Source organism: Chelonia mydas, chromosome 3 (assembly GCF_015237465.2).
Source record: "Chelonia mydas isolate rCheMyd1 chromosome 3, rCheMyd1.pri.v2, whole genome shotgun sequence".
Classification (NCBI taxonomy): Eukaryota; Metazoa; Chordata; order Testudines; family Cheloniidae; genus Chelonia; species Chelonia mydas.
The window spans coordinates 86161865-86177100 of record NC_057851.1 but is presented as its reverse complement, the minus strand read 5'-3'; the positions used below and the strand labels follow the sequence as shown (position 1 = coordinate 86177100).

The window sequence follows — 15236 nt, the reverse complement described above, 5'->3', positions numbered from 1 at the left end:
AAGTTTTCAAGCAGCATTTTTATTATCTTGCCTATCTACAAATTTTGATTATCAATGGAAATATGTTTTCATCAGTTTGTGTATGTATGGCGAAATCAATATTTATCAATACAAATCTAATCCTTCCTTATATAGAACAGAAGTTTTCTGGGGCTTTTTAAGAGCAAGTGCCAGTATCCCTGCTGCCACAAGGGAAATTACTTCCAAAGGCTAATGGTGAAATCTTGGCCCCAGTGAAGTCAATGGGGGTTTCACTATTGATGTCAATGGGGTCGGGATTTTATCCTTTATAGATACAGTGTTAATTAGAAGGAGGCGATGCTGCCATGTTGCAGTGCATATGAGAGAGACTTTTCCCTGATTCTAGAGGATTCAAGCTATGCTGGTCCTAAACCTAGTTTTGGAAGCCTCAAGAGGCTGGCATGCCCACAACATTATAGGACCGAATAGCAAACTTACACTTTTGTTCTGAAAGGAATTTAAATTGGTATATATTTTATATATTTAATAAAACAAAACAAAACTGTGGATTGGAAGAGTATGGGACAGAATCTGATCTGGTCCGATTACAGATTTTATATATTTATACTTAAAAAAATTTATTTAAAACATTTAACCACTTTTTCTAACTAAAACTGGTATACTTTAAGAAATCCACTAGAAATATATAGATTTGGGAGCAGTTTTGTATAAAGCAGTACTGAACCGGTAATGTTAACTATTTTAAATACAACTTATTTGTTCATTGTTGCGAAACCTAAACTGATCAACTTATTTTTTTTAAAAAGAACAATCATTTGCATAAGTATTTTTCCTCTTTAATGCAGAACAGATTGGGGAATATGCAGGTACAAATATCCTTTCTGCTGCTGCTTTCTCTGAACATTGTCCATGGCGGTGATGGTTTTTTTTCTGAACGATACCAAAAACAAGCCAGCATGAAGGGGCCACATTTCTTACCATTTAACGTAAAAAGTCAAGGTAAGATATCTTTCTAAAAATATTATAAGCAGTTATATCCTACATGTGTTCATTATAGTACAGATAATCTCTCTTGCTGTTTTATAGTTGTTCACTGTCAGTAATAACTGTTTAGTTTCATAAATGGCTATACAGGATTGACGAAGATTATCACTGCAGACAGAAATGGGACAGGTTCTGACAGTAATGTCTAGAGAGAGAGAAGATGCTACTCTCTTGGCAGAGAGAAAGAGGGAAACTCCCATTTTATAGTACAACTAAATATGAAGAGGCATGCAAGCAGCAGTGATTTTGAATTTTGCCATTACCATTTAGAATACTCTTGAAGCATATATATTTATATATAAAGACTTGCTCAGTGCTCATCAGTGCTCTTGACCTGGGAAATGACTTTCAAAATAAGCAATCAAACTAGACATATCAATAAAAAAATAACTGGGGATTACATTAATAAATCAGCTGGCTGTAATATTCAGTCAAAAATGTAGGTGTCCAATCATATTCTACTGTTACATTAGTTTCCTTACTTAAAATTCAACGATGGTAAAAGCTAGTAATGATGAATATTAATCCAGTATATATGGACAAATTTAGAACTCTGTTCCACATTTGTAAGCATAGAGTAACTTCACTGAACTAATCTGAGTTGCAGTGATGGTTGTGAGATATGAAAATAACCCTAATAACCCTGCTAGAGAATAACACACCTTTATTAAAACAGACTAATTTAAACACCTGAAATATAAATTGGTTTTACAAATATTCTTCTGAAACATGCTTAATTATAGTTGCTCTATAAAAATATTTCTTTTGAACAAGTCATATATTTCTGAATTCATTTCATACACACTTTGAGGGTATTATAAGTATGTATTTTCCTCTCTTCCTCTCTCCTGTGTATAAAGTGTGTGACTATAGATAATATATATTAAAACCACTGTAGGTTTTACGGTATATGAAAGCCCTCTTTTTAAAGTGTACGTTAGTACTGAACGCTTGTTTCAACTTAACAAATCAGAACAACTTTCTTGAGTCATCTCTAGCATGCAGAAAATAATCTATTAATGCTCTCCAAGTCGTTGACAAATTTCACATCAGATAACTAGGTATAGAGTATAACTGGTTTCTATAAATCTTGATTTCTCAAAAAATGAAATTATGAGTGCACTGCACTGAACACCATTAATACATCTGGGTCTGCTACTACAGGTGTGTGTTTTATATAAAACAGCAAGTTCAGTCAATGCAGCTGGGAGCCATGCACAAAGATCCAGTACTTTTTAAATCATGTCAAAATGTTTTGTGTCCTCGCTGCATATACGACATACAAATAGTTTTGAAGAATAAGACTAAAATGAGCATGATATTTAAAAACCACAATGGATCATCAGAATCCAATAAATCAAGTTTTATAATTGATTCTACATATTACCCACTGGTATTTTCTCCTCAGTGGAGATTTTTGCTAAAAATTAACTGATGAAATAAAAGAGTAGCTTTCTTGTATCAACATGACCATTTAGGACCCAGTCCTGATCAGTACCATCAACTCAAATCCTATTATCCTCAATGTGCATTGAAAGTACTGAACACCTCCTGTCAAAGCATTTAGTACCTGTCTGGATCTTCAATTCTGCAGCCAGAAAATGCCCAAAAAGACAGAAGTGCCCATTCTTTTCTTTCCTACAGTACCAAAGGTCGCATTCAGAATAGTTTTTATCTTTGTTATAGCTCACCTACATGTAGCTGTACACTTGTGCAGGAACGTGGCAGTTGCAAAGAAGAGTCGTTTTGAGATGAGGAAAGCAATCTTGATCATAAATCATTCCTCCTATCAGTAAAAAAGTTGTCTTATAGTCTGTGTCTTCAGCTTGAGTATTGACTGGTGTCCTGTCTGCTACCTCTGTCTGAGCATTGACTTGTTTTTGTTTTGTTTTTTCCAAGTGGCTTACACATTTTATTTTTAAAAATTCATTTTTAAAATAATTTAAATGCAAAACACACCAAGTTGTTTGCCCTGTGACCAAAAAAAATGTTGCTCATGACTTTTAAATTTTTGTAATAAATAGACATACAGCTGATGATTTAACTTTCACTAACAGACACACCCACTCTGCTATGTTTACAGTCCAGATTTTCACTGACTTGTCATTGGGTTTTCTCTAGAATTTACTTACCAACTAATAATGCCCCTCAAGAAAATGAAATACACAGTCTATCATTCAATTTGCTGTTTGTTTCATGAACAGAGTCTTGCTAGTTACCCTCGTTGGGAAGGACTTACTTCACAGATCCTGAGATACACTTATGCTTTAACTTATCCCAGTAGCTGTCCAGTAGCAGAAGCTCTCAATTCTGTGATCTTTATAGTCTCTCCCTGTAAAAGCAAGACAGATAAAAGACAGGACAAGACCACCTTCTTCAATTCCTCAAGTGGAGGGCACTCATTCGAACAGATTTGTCATGATGGACAAAAAGAGCTGCCTCTGTAACCCATGGGGTAGGGAGAGTCCCAGGGCAGAAAGGGGTGGAACAAGGGACCAGCTGCTGTCCATGGCATCTTCCCCTACTCACTTTTTTTGTATGAAAATATTACAGATTTTTGTATGAAAATACTGCTTTATACGGGATTTTAGGCAGCCCTTTGGAATGTATTTCCCCATCTTCCCTACTTGCAAACATGAATTATTCCTGTCCACTTTTCTCATCACTATGCAGACAGTCAACCTCAGGATTTTGAGCAGAGTCAGAGACGTGGTTCTTTCTGAAACACCCCAAATTTTACCTATTAATTTACACAAAGAAATGATGGGAGAAGGTAGGGAGTGGAAAAGAAGGCGGCAAATGTTTAGGTCCCTCCCAACTTCTAGGAGACAGAAGTAGAACCTAGATAATTCTTCCTTCCCAACGTATCACTCTGTTAATCTTAATTTATATTTCCCAGTCTTTCTTTTTTTAAATCCACAGCTCTAGCTTTCCTTCACTGGATCCAAAGGGCAGTGAAATCTGTTAACAAGGGGCATGTGTAAACCCCCATCTGCTCATTGGTGACAAATAACTATTTTTCTCCATAATTGTATTGTAGTAGTGGATTCTAATAACGATGGGCGGGATTCTGAAAAAGAACTCTGTTGTCATCGTAACTCTGGTCCCACTGAAGTCAATGGAAGTTTTACCACACACTTCAATAGGAGCAGAGTTGGGCAATGTTAGAAATTCTTTTCCAAATCCCACTCATAACAACTTCCCAGGTAGAGAACATAATTTTCTCCTCTTTTGCATGTGTTTAGCATTATTGTTTGCTAAATAGATTATGATACTATTTGGAGCACTTTGGTTCACAGCTTTGAAGTCTGCAAAATTCCTGGTTGAGGACAACCACACAACTAATTCTAAAAAAAAAAAAAAAAAAAAATTAGTCTTGCTGGTTGTGCTTTCTCCTCCCACTGAACTTGGTATGTAAACAAGGTCTGGCTAGAGTCAGACTACATAGACCACACTGTGTGTCAAAAAATACATGCCAAGAATTTTTTTTATTTAAGTGGCCAACCAACACTTCAGTTATCCCGATTAAAGTGACTGCTTCCAGTAATCTTTTCACCTGCCCTGTTCTACCATGGCTTAATATACCTTCCCTATACAAAACAGAAGGACTGGGATTTTGAACAGACATATTAACTTGGAAATCAGATTTAAGCAGAGGTCCTGACCTGGCAATGTTACATGTTCCAAACTCCAAATGCAAAGAGATGGGTAACACATAACATCCTAACAAGCATAAATGAGAGAAGTAACTGCACACACTGCTTCCTTCTAGGTTCTTAGTGGGTAGGATTTTCTCTACCCTTCTAAACCTCTGATGTAAAAAAATATCAACCTTCTCAGGTCCACAAATATGCCTCCTTTAACTATTGCATTGCCATTTGCAGCTACATTCTGTGAGGGGTTAACAGGGCTTCAATTCTCACAGAGTATTTCCCGGAGCCCCAGGGCTTCAACCCTGCAAGACGTGCCAGAGCTTCCGCGGGTTTGAAAATATTCACCAGGGCTATGCTCCAGACAGCACTGGTTAAATTTAAGCCCTGGGTGGTAGCATTCCATTGGCAAGTCTATACAAGAGCCAAATGTTGCCATCAGCCAGTGCGCTGAGCATCACTGGAAATGTATTTTGGTCACCATTCAAAAAGTCAATAATTGCCAACAGATGCCCTACAGTTATCCCAGTTTTCCCCCATACTATACTTGGAGTAGAAGTGAGATACTTAAATGATATCTGCTGGCAAAATGCTGATTTTTTTTTAAAAACACTTTGTGCTTAAGGCAACAAATCCCTTGCCTTTCCCTAGAGGATGCACTTAACCAATTTTTAGATACATGTGTCTATCGTTCCTAAGGATTTGTACAGAACTTACCGAGGGAGGGATAGCTCAGTTGTTTGAGCATTGGCCTGCTAAACCCAGGGTTGTGAGTTCAATCCTTTAGGGGGCCATTTAGGGATCTGGGGCACAAATTGGGGATTGGTCCTGCTTTGAGCAGGGGGTTGGACTAGATGACCTCCTAAGGTCCCTTCCAACCCTGATATTCTATGCTACTGACCTGAATTTGTTACTGGGAATGGCAATGCTCCCAAGTAAACTATCATCTAACATGGCCCTCTAGAGGAGTGGGTGGTGGAAAAATCCTATGTTCTGATTCACATCAGCAAACCAAGTAACATTCCACTAAGGGGTGTGGAGAGCCTGCTCTGAGTGTTAAATGAAGACAAGGTCTATTTCATCTAACTTATACAAATAAAGGAGAATTAGAACAGAACCAAAGTGATTTCACGGTATGAAAGTATAGCACAGTGAACTGAGTATTGACCCTTTATGGGAATTAAATTCACTTGGCTCGGCTCTTAAGATAGAGTATACATTTCACCTGGTGGGCCTGCACTGAGCTTCCTTGAATTACAGAGTCATTTGGAGAGCAGACTTGGCCAGAGTCACATAGTCCACGCTGCCAAACTGCCCTCTTTATATACCTTATTTACTCTTTTGGGATTCTACTGTATTTAAAAGTAGAATTCATGCAGTTAGAAGGGAGGTTTACTTCTAATTTTTTTCCCCTGTGGGTGCACAACAATGATTTGAACACAATATATATCACTTTAAGAACGTTTCAATTATTTGTATTAAGGCTTTGTTTGAAATTATTTTAACTGCAACAGCAATATTTTAAACTGTGTATGTTGCTGTGCCTCAGGTATTCTGCTTTGGCACTCTAGGTAACTGCATAAAACTCCCATACTAACAACAGTTCATATTTTATTCTTTGGCCTCAGTTTTTCACTCATCTGGTTATGAATAATTTGCATAATTCTAAAGGGTCCCGATCACTGGCAGATTAGCTACTGGTCCAACAGGGCCCATGCCCAGGGGCCCGAGCCAATTGGGGGGGGCCCCCCAAAAATGGGCATCCCGAGCACCCCGACAGGAGCACCATACCCTGACCTCGCTCCCCGGCAGGAGTGCCAGATGGGCAGGGGAAACCCGTGCACCCTGACCAAGTTCCCTGGCAGGAACCCTAGGGGGACCGGGGGGGTCTGAAGGCAAAAGGGGTGGGGATGGGCCCTCACTTGCTCTGCTCCACAAACCCTTAATCCGCCTCTGGTCCTGATGCAACTACTGTGCAAATTGTGTGCCAAATTCCGTGCAACAAATTCTGTGCACCAGAAGGCCACTGTTAGAAGCTGCAGTCACAGCAAGGTTTGTACACTGAACATATGAAAGGAAGATAGCAGGATTTATGAGTTTGAAAGTATGGGTGGAAAGGAGAAAAGAACAGCAGCCTGGGCATGCCTTGCAGTTACATTCCCTACAGAGAGGTGAGACACCAAAGTAAAACGGAAAGAATCTGAAGTTCCAGATTAAGCTTCTGATGCTCAACCTCACTCCGCTTACTCTTTTAGAGAATTTAAGATGCATTCTAGCTGACAGTTTGTTATACTTTAGAACAAAGAAATCTGAAATGGCTAAAATTATAGAATCTCCAAACCAAAAGTAATATAAATATTAACTTAGAGTAGCAATGAGTGTTAGATCCTCAAATTTCTATAGTTACTTAAAAAAAGAAACCAAAAACCCCTCTCGTAGGTTTTAATTAATTTACTACTCATGAAGGGTGACAGATTGACAGCCTGATTCACAGAACACATAGAGCATGGGCAGCAGCGGGGCGTGCTTCCCCCTTTCTGTCTTGCCAATGTGCCCTAAACGTTAATCTTGAAGGATCATCTTTATAGGTGAAAAGATAATTCACTCTCCATATCCCCTCTGCTGAGGCTATTGCTTCACAAGGTAAGTGTGTTTTCAATGTGGATACATCCACTAGAAGCTAGGCCGTAACCACAAATAGATCATAGAGGCCATTAGTGAGGCATCTGGCCTGAGTTAGTACAGATGACCTATAACTGACAGGCACTGTATCTCTCTTCTAATCTCTCAAGCCACTCGTATATTTTAAGATTTTTTTAAAAAAAAAGAGAAAAGAAGATGGAACTAACCAATTAAGACTGTGATACAAGCAGGCTTGGAAAATATCTTATTGCTCAATAGCATAAGAAATACTTTTGGGATCATTAAAAATTTTTCGCAAGGTGGACTACCACAATTTTTCAGAGCAGTCTAAAAGACTAAACTTTACATTACATTTGTCTTACATGCTCTTTCTGAACGCAGGATTTAATTACTGTAACGGAACTCATGGGTGGCATACTTGTGATGTATCGAATTCACGTTAACTAAGTCAGTATGTTGCATCCACTGGTCCCATCTGTGTTTAAGCCATGATTAAAAGAAACTGTAAACGTTTAAAAAATAACCACATACAAAACTTACATTGAAGGTTATTTCTTATTCTTGTATGGCTTAAGTCTTCCTGGTTTTTCCATGCCATGTAGTTCTTCTTAGAACTGCTTCTTCAGTTATCACTTGATTATGTTCCAAAACACAAAGCTACCACTGTCCCCTGCTGGATATCATAGTTCAGTAGTAAGCAATCCCGAGAGCAGCAGTATGCTAGAACTGCACTGGGCAATTAAAATATATACTCCACTTTGCTGACACAGTGACAGGTTCCAAGTACCTCATCCCAGTGAAGACCAACACTTGTGTCAGTTTATAATATTTTTGCTGCATGCAGTAATGAGATTGCTTTCTATTTGTAGGATTTAAAACATTAGCCTTATTTTAATTAAGTTAATGGATGATGAGGTGGTAACATGGGCAAACTAACATGATCTTTTCAGGAGTACACTGTAATTATGTAGAAGCAGAAATTGTACTTTTACATTTGGCAGCTAAAAACTATTTTCCAGGCAGCACATGAAGCCAAAGCCCAGTGAATACCAAAAACACTGTACACAGACCAGATTTTTCTTCTCCCTACACGTCTCTTACAAATAAGTATAGCCATATATTTTTAGAGAAGAAAAACTAACTATTTATCTGTACTTTCTGGTTAAGAGAGTGTTATGCAGAGGTCTAGAGGTTCAAAATAATTAATAAGTGGATGGGAAGGAAGCCTTGCTCAAACTCAAATTGGGAAACGAAAAAAAAAACTAATCTACCACTAATTAGGATTCACATTTAATACATCAAGCACCCATCAAAACAGTTATGCTAGAAGTATACAACATCCAGTGATGCAAGCGATCCATATTACAACATGACCTCAAAGGACTAGTTATTCTAGCCTGACTGGAGAAGGATAGAATAGAAGGGCAACAGTTTGTCAAGATATGAAACAATCTGTGTAAAGAGCCAACAAAAATTAAATTTCTGGCTTTAGCCACAAGAGAAGGGGTGAAAGAAAATAGGCAAAAGTCTGTTGTGTACTCTTAAAATAACATCATTAGGAATAGTAAAGAGAGTCTGAGAACAATTCTTGAAAGCTGCTAAGCAGCTCCAGAAAGTTGTTTACCTTTTCTTACCCTTTTCTCAGTCCACAATTACAGCTAAGCAGATGCATGTAATATGAATGAGAACTGGTCATAAAGTTGCTGATGTCACTCCTGATTACATTATAGATGTACAGGAGGGTAACATCAGCAAAGAAGCACCAACAGCCAATCAGAATTCAGCTGTAAAGTTATATGTAAATGTTACAAGTGCTCTGCAGGCTATTGCTATGTGACTTTCATTTACGTCAATGGAAGTTGCTGGCAAAATTCTTGAAAAAAAAGTGTACCCCTTAGCTGTAATATAACTAGGGTAACCATCTGGCTATTCATTCACTAGCAATATGCTGTTATATATTGTTCTGCCAATAGGATTCATACTTTACACAAACTAGCACAAAATATCTTCTAAACAGTATAATGCTTTCCCCTCCTATTTCCTATTCTTGGTACATAAAATTCTAAACCACATATTAATTTCTCTAGTCTTTCTAGTCTGACACTGGATACTCTTTATCCCGGACAAACTTATAATGTGCGTCACTTGTGCAGCAGTTTATTCTAGAAGGCTGCAGTACTACAGCATCACACACATTCCAGGTAAAGTTTACACACAGACACACCTCAGAGGCTGAAATTTAAGTCGCATTTGGTTTATAGCTATTGAGCAACCACCATTGTCAAACAGAAAATATTTTGATTCACAGTGGAACTCAGACTTCTTTCCATCGATCTCCTCAAACATGCACCATCCAGCAGCATCTTCCAAATCAAATGTTAACGTTCTCACCCAAGTGACAGGTCCTTTCTGCTTTGCTCAGTGGACTTTAGTATTCTACTTGCACACCTTCTTTAACTGTTCCTAACAACTTTTGCCATAAAGCAGTATTCTGTATCTACAGATCCATTAACTGAAGATTATGGCATATTCATGCAAACTGAGGGTTTCACATTGCAGTATCCTCTTGAGATTTATATTATTTCTAGTACTATAGGTATTCCACAAAAATCAGCATCCAAAGTCCCATAGGATTCTGCAATTTCCCAAACAGCACCTTGGGAAGTCAACACTTAAGCACACAACTCTTTATTTCTGTATTTATAGCTGACACAAGGTGGAGTGACTCCATCTGCTGCTTTATTCTTACACACCAAACCATTTTCTGTAGAAAAGCATAATGCTAAGGAACTAAAATAAAGAAAAGCAATGCTACATTATGCATGACAGTACAGTGAAATTAACCTTTCCAGTGTTGTCAAAAGACAAGCCTCGGAGCTTAAATTCATAACTTTGCTGGGCACTAAAAAAATCGTCATCTTAATAAAAACACTGGATTTATGGCTATTACAACAATTTGTAAACCACTCACCTCTCTTTTTTGCCCTATGACTGCAGAGGTGTTAATGGGCCACTTCCCTTGAATGGTCTGTTGGAATATTTGTTAACTACTTATACTAAACAATCTGTGACACTTTGGGTATGTCCACACTGCAATTAAACACCCATGGCTGGCCCAGGTCAAGGGGCTATAAAACTGTCAGCCATTAGTGTTGAATTACAGTGTACATACTCTTAGAGTCCCTTTCCCAGATCCGAAGAAAAGCTCTGTGTAGCTTGAAAGCTTGTCTCGCTCACCAACAGAAGTGGGTCCAATGAAAGATATTACCTCACCCAATTGTCTCTCTAATGAAATTAATGGCCATCATTTGCCCAACTGTGTATAAAGTGAAAGTAACCACTACAAATCAATGATGTTATCTAGAGACATGCTATGTGATTTAGTTACTAAGAAACAAAACCATGATTCAGCCTTGCAGAGGGGGAGGGAAGGAGGAGGGAAAGGCTGAAATCTTAAGAGTTATAGTTTTAGTAAAATAATTGATATGACAGCTGTTCAGGCATTAGGAAGCTTCTTTAATTTTGCACATTTTCAAATATGCAATTGAGTAGACACCACTAACTAATTGAATTCATTGATCATGGTATCATGACCTAGTACTACAAATTTCAAAATTTCAAATCAATGAACTTTGACATTAAAATACTGTAGACTGTTTTGGGAAAAGATTGTCTATTGTTTGAATGAAATCAAGAACTGTGTAGAAATAAGATCATTACTTATGCCTTATCTGAGGTTGACTTACGTAAGAGAACTTAAATTAAATTTTAAATAAGAATTGCCCACAGACAAGACAGTGGTTTTATTAAAATATATGTTTGCAATATTGTAAAAATCAAAATATTCTCCCCTACTATTCCTACCTGATTTTGTTAATTGGGAACTATCAAAATCTTTAAAGAAAGAGAATATTTTTTCATAGGATATGAAGATCCTTGCAAGGAGCAAACTCAGCCTTCATATGTGATTTGTAACTTCTCTTTAACACCGTGGGTTCCATTCATTCCACCACAAAATTGTTTTCTGTACAGCACACAGACTCAACCTACAATGACAGGTTTCAGAGGGGTAGCCATGTTAGTCTGTATCAGCAAAAACAACAAGGAGTCCTTGTGCTACCTTAGAGACTAACAAATTTACTTGGGCATTAGCTTTCATGGGCTAAAACCCACTTCATCAGATGCATGGAGTGAAAAATACAGTAGGCAGGTATAAATATTACAGCACATGAAAAGATGGGAGTTGCTTTACCAAGTGGGAGGTCAGTGCTAACAGAGTAACAATGTCTGTTTAGATAGGTCTCATTCAGTATGTTTTAGCAAGGCAGAAACCACCAAAAAAACCACCTCTCTTAGCTAGAAATCAGGGCTCGTGATGCACACAAGTTTAATCTGTGGTGTTAAACGCCCAGGCCACACTGAATCCAGATTGCTCAATATATGTCTAGAGCACACCTGACGTATTCAGATTCTGCAGAATTTAAGCTTTCATTTAAAAAAATAAATGAATGAATATATTCTTACTCCATACAGTTGGGGAGATAAACTTCCAAATGTAAACCACTGTGGAAGTCTTTCTGAATCTGCAAATAGATAGGCTGAAACAAAGAGTCAGTAGGAACTCCCGTGTGCCTTCCTCCCATTCATCTCATTGCAGCATTAGCTGTCCTAGCTAATAAGCGAGCCCTCCAGTGGAGGAAGGAATGATATATTAACTATTTCAGTCCTGATCACTACAGTAGACAATTGGTGGAAGAGGGAAAAGGGAATGTTAGGTAAATATTTAACTAGACTCTATACTACTGTGCCTTACGTATTTTATGCTTCTTTTATAAATGGGTCAACTGAAGCACAGAGACTTTAAGTGACTTGCCCAAGTTCACACCTAATGATTGGTTCTGCAGGGGACAGAACCCAGCAGTCTTATCCCCAGTTCTCTGTTCTAACCACTAGAACTTGCAGTAATTTAAAGACCCTGATCTTTGTAGATGTTATACTAATTAGTATTTTCATTTTTATTTTGTTTCATCTCTAAGCGTTAGCCAAAATGCTGACAAGCTATGAACCCTCTACCATTGCATTAATGATTGTATTGTGTGCCTTAGGTTTACAGGGAAGGGGAGAACAAGGACCTCCTGGTCTACCAGGTCCTGCTGGCCCAAGAGGACAACCAGGCCCAGCAGGGCCACCAGGCTATGGAAGTCCAGGTCCTCAAGGTCCACCAGGCCCCCCAGGTCCACCCGGATTTTCTGCTGTTGGAAAGCCAGGCTTACCAGGTTTACCAGGAAAACCAGGGGAGAGAGGATTAAATGGTGAAAAAGGAAATGTTGGACCTGCTGGTCTCCCAGGATCAAGAGGGCCACAGGGGCCTCCTGGAATTCCTGGTCCTGCTGGAATCTCTGTTGCTGGCAAGACAGGAGAACAAGGGCCACCAGGAGCACAAGGGCCACGGGGTGTCCCTGGAGAAAAGGGTGAGACAGGTATTCCTGGTATGAATGGACTAAAGGGAGAAAATGGATATGGAGTTCCAGGTCGCCCAGGTGACAGAGGGCTCCCAGGTCCCCAGGGCCCCCCAGGTCCCCCTGGACTTGCTGGGATAGGGAAGCCTGGTGAAAACGGGTTTCCAGGTCAGCCAGGTGTGAAAGGTGATCGAGGTCTACCAGGTGCACCAGGACCAGCAGGCATCCCAGGTTCCCAAGGTCTTCCTGGGGAACCTGGAGCAGCAGGAATTGGAAAGCCTGGAGCAAATGGACCCCCGGGATTGCCAGGGATTCCTGGAGCAAAAGGACTGCCTGGACCCCCAGGCATGCCTGGATCCCCAGGTCTTCCAGGGTTTGGAAAGCCAGGTTTGCCAGGGATGAAAGGACATAGAGGACTTGAAGGCCTTCCCGGTGTTCCAGGAATCAAAGGAGATGAAGGTCCAGCTGGAGTTCCAGGAGAACCAGGGCCACCTGGACCACCTGGAAATATGGGTCCTCAAGGACTTAGAGGAATACCAGGTGAAAATGGCCTACCTGGGCCTAAAGGTGAAGCAGGACCTGCAGGCCTTGCAGGATACCCAGGAGCTAAAGGTGACAGAGGCTTACCAGGATTAGAGGGAAAACCAGGATATCCAGGGGAGCAGGGTCTTGCTGGTCCTAAAGGACCTCCAGGTTTACCAGGCCCGAAAGGGGACAATGGTCATGTAGGGCCACCTGGCCTACCTGGTCCAATGGGTGCACCAGGACTTAAAGGAGGACCAGGATTTAATGGTGAGCCAGGCCCAAGAGGACCTTCTGGAATACCTGGTATAAGAGGTCCAATTGGGCCACCAGGCATTCCAGGTTTTCCAGGCACTAAAGGGGAACCAGGGGCACCAGGATTACCAGGTCCGGCTGGCATTGCTACAAAAGGTTTAAATGGACCCATGGGGCCACCTGGGCTCCCAGGCCCAAGAGGCAACAATGGAGAGCCTGGGTTACCAGGCCCTCCGGGTCCACCTGGTCCTCCTGGTCAAGCAATACTCCCACAGATGCCAGATGGTTATATAAAAGCAGGAGAGAGTCAAGGCCTCACAGGAATGCCTCTTATGAAAGCAGGAGTAAACCAAGGTCTAACTGGAATGCCAGTATCAGCTTTCTCTGCCATTCTCTCCAAAGCCTACCCTGGGGCCACTGTGCCCATCAAATTTGATAAAATCTTGTACAACCGACAGCAACATTATGACCCCAGAACAGGAATCTTTACATGTAGGATCCCAGGACTTTACTATTTTTCTTACCATGTACATGTAAAAGGAACAAATGTTTGGGTCGCACTCTACAAAAATGGCTCACCAATCATGTACACCTATGATGAGTACAAGAAAGGATACCTTGACCAAGCTTCTGGAAGTGCTGTCATTGATCTCATGGAAAACGATCAAGTCTGGTTGCAGTTGCCCAATGCAGAATCTAATGGCTTGTATTCCTCTGATTACGTTCACTCCTCTTTCTCAGGATTCTTGTTTGCTCATATGTGATAGTATCCCACCTTAGCAGTCCCAATATTGTCTCTTTCAGACAATTTTAATTGGACTATGATGTGAAACCTATGACTGGTCATACAAATTATTTGCAACAAAGGGGAAGTGAGGATGATAGGGTAGGGGAGTTTGTTTCAAAATTAAGCTTCAGAGTAACTTTGTGTGTTTTTGGAAGTCTGTCAGAGATTTATTTGCAAAAACTTTGTAGTAAGGGCAAGTCAGCTGTCCTGCTGAATACAACATTAAACATTATGGTAATACATGATGCAGCTCTTCTCCATTTTCAATTTTCTTAATTAGTATTTCTAAGTTGATTTTATATTTTAAATGTACTCTTAAGCCTTCATAAAGTAATCATTCCAGATTACTACATATTTAACTCACTGAAACAAAGACATTATTTTAAATTAATCAGTCACAGAAGTTTAGTGTGTTCATAACAATGTTCAAGAGATTGCTTTTAGAAAAAGGGAACACTAATTTTCTTTTTTATAATAACAATAGACATGTTTATGAAGTTTCATCAACTTAAAAAAATATGTTTCCAAAGATTTTAGGCATAACAGGATTTTATATCTTACTAAGGTACTGATTTCGCTGGAGGGATCTCTTAAAACTAGTTAATCAAATAGTCAGAAGTAAAGAAAGAGAAACTCACTTGTTCAGCTAGCTGCAAGAAAAGGGGTGTTGTCCCTTTAAGGGCTCTCTTCAAAAGGGGGGTGAAGGGAAAAGGTTACAGAGATGGACAGAAAGGACAGGAAGACTTTGGAAGCAAGTCTTTTGTATTATAGTAATTAAATTTAAATGTCTATTTTAGATAAGGGTCGTCTTTTGAAGGATTTATTTAAAAAAAACTATACATCTGAAAAGCCAAGCATTTAAGGTTAAAGATGAATACTCAGATTGTGCATCTA

At 39.4% G+C, this 15236-nt stretch overlaps 2 protein-coding genes across 11 annotated transcripts in view; one reads left to right on the top strand and one right to left on the bottom strand.

Moving 5' to 3' along the window:
- The window catches only part of COL10A1 (collagen type X alpha 1 chain), a 72122-nt gene extending 56892 nt beyond the window's left edge, over positions 1-15230 (top strand). For all 3 annotated transcript variants that reach the window (XM_007057425.4, XM_037894668.2, XM_043542830.1), the window contains 2 exons: positions 828-981; positions 12425-15230. In XM_007057425.4, the coding sequence (XP_007057487.3) occupies positions 843-981; positions 12425-14319 (2034 nt within the window). In that variant the 5' untranslated portion in view covers positions 828-842 and the 3' untranslated portion in view covers positions 14320-15230. The remainder of the gene's footprint in view (positions 1-827; positions 982-12424) is intronic.
- Positions 1-15236, bottom strand: part of NT5DC1 (5'-nucleotidase domain containing 1) — a 231464-nt gene that overhangs the window by 193707 nt on the left and 22521 nt on the right. The window lies entirely within an intron of this gene.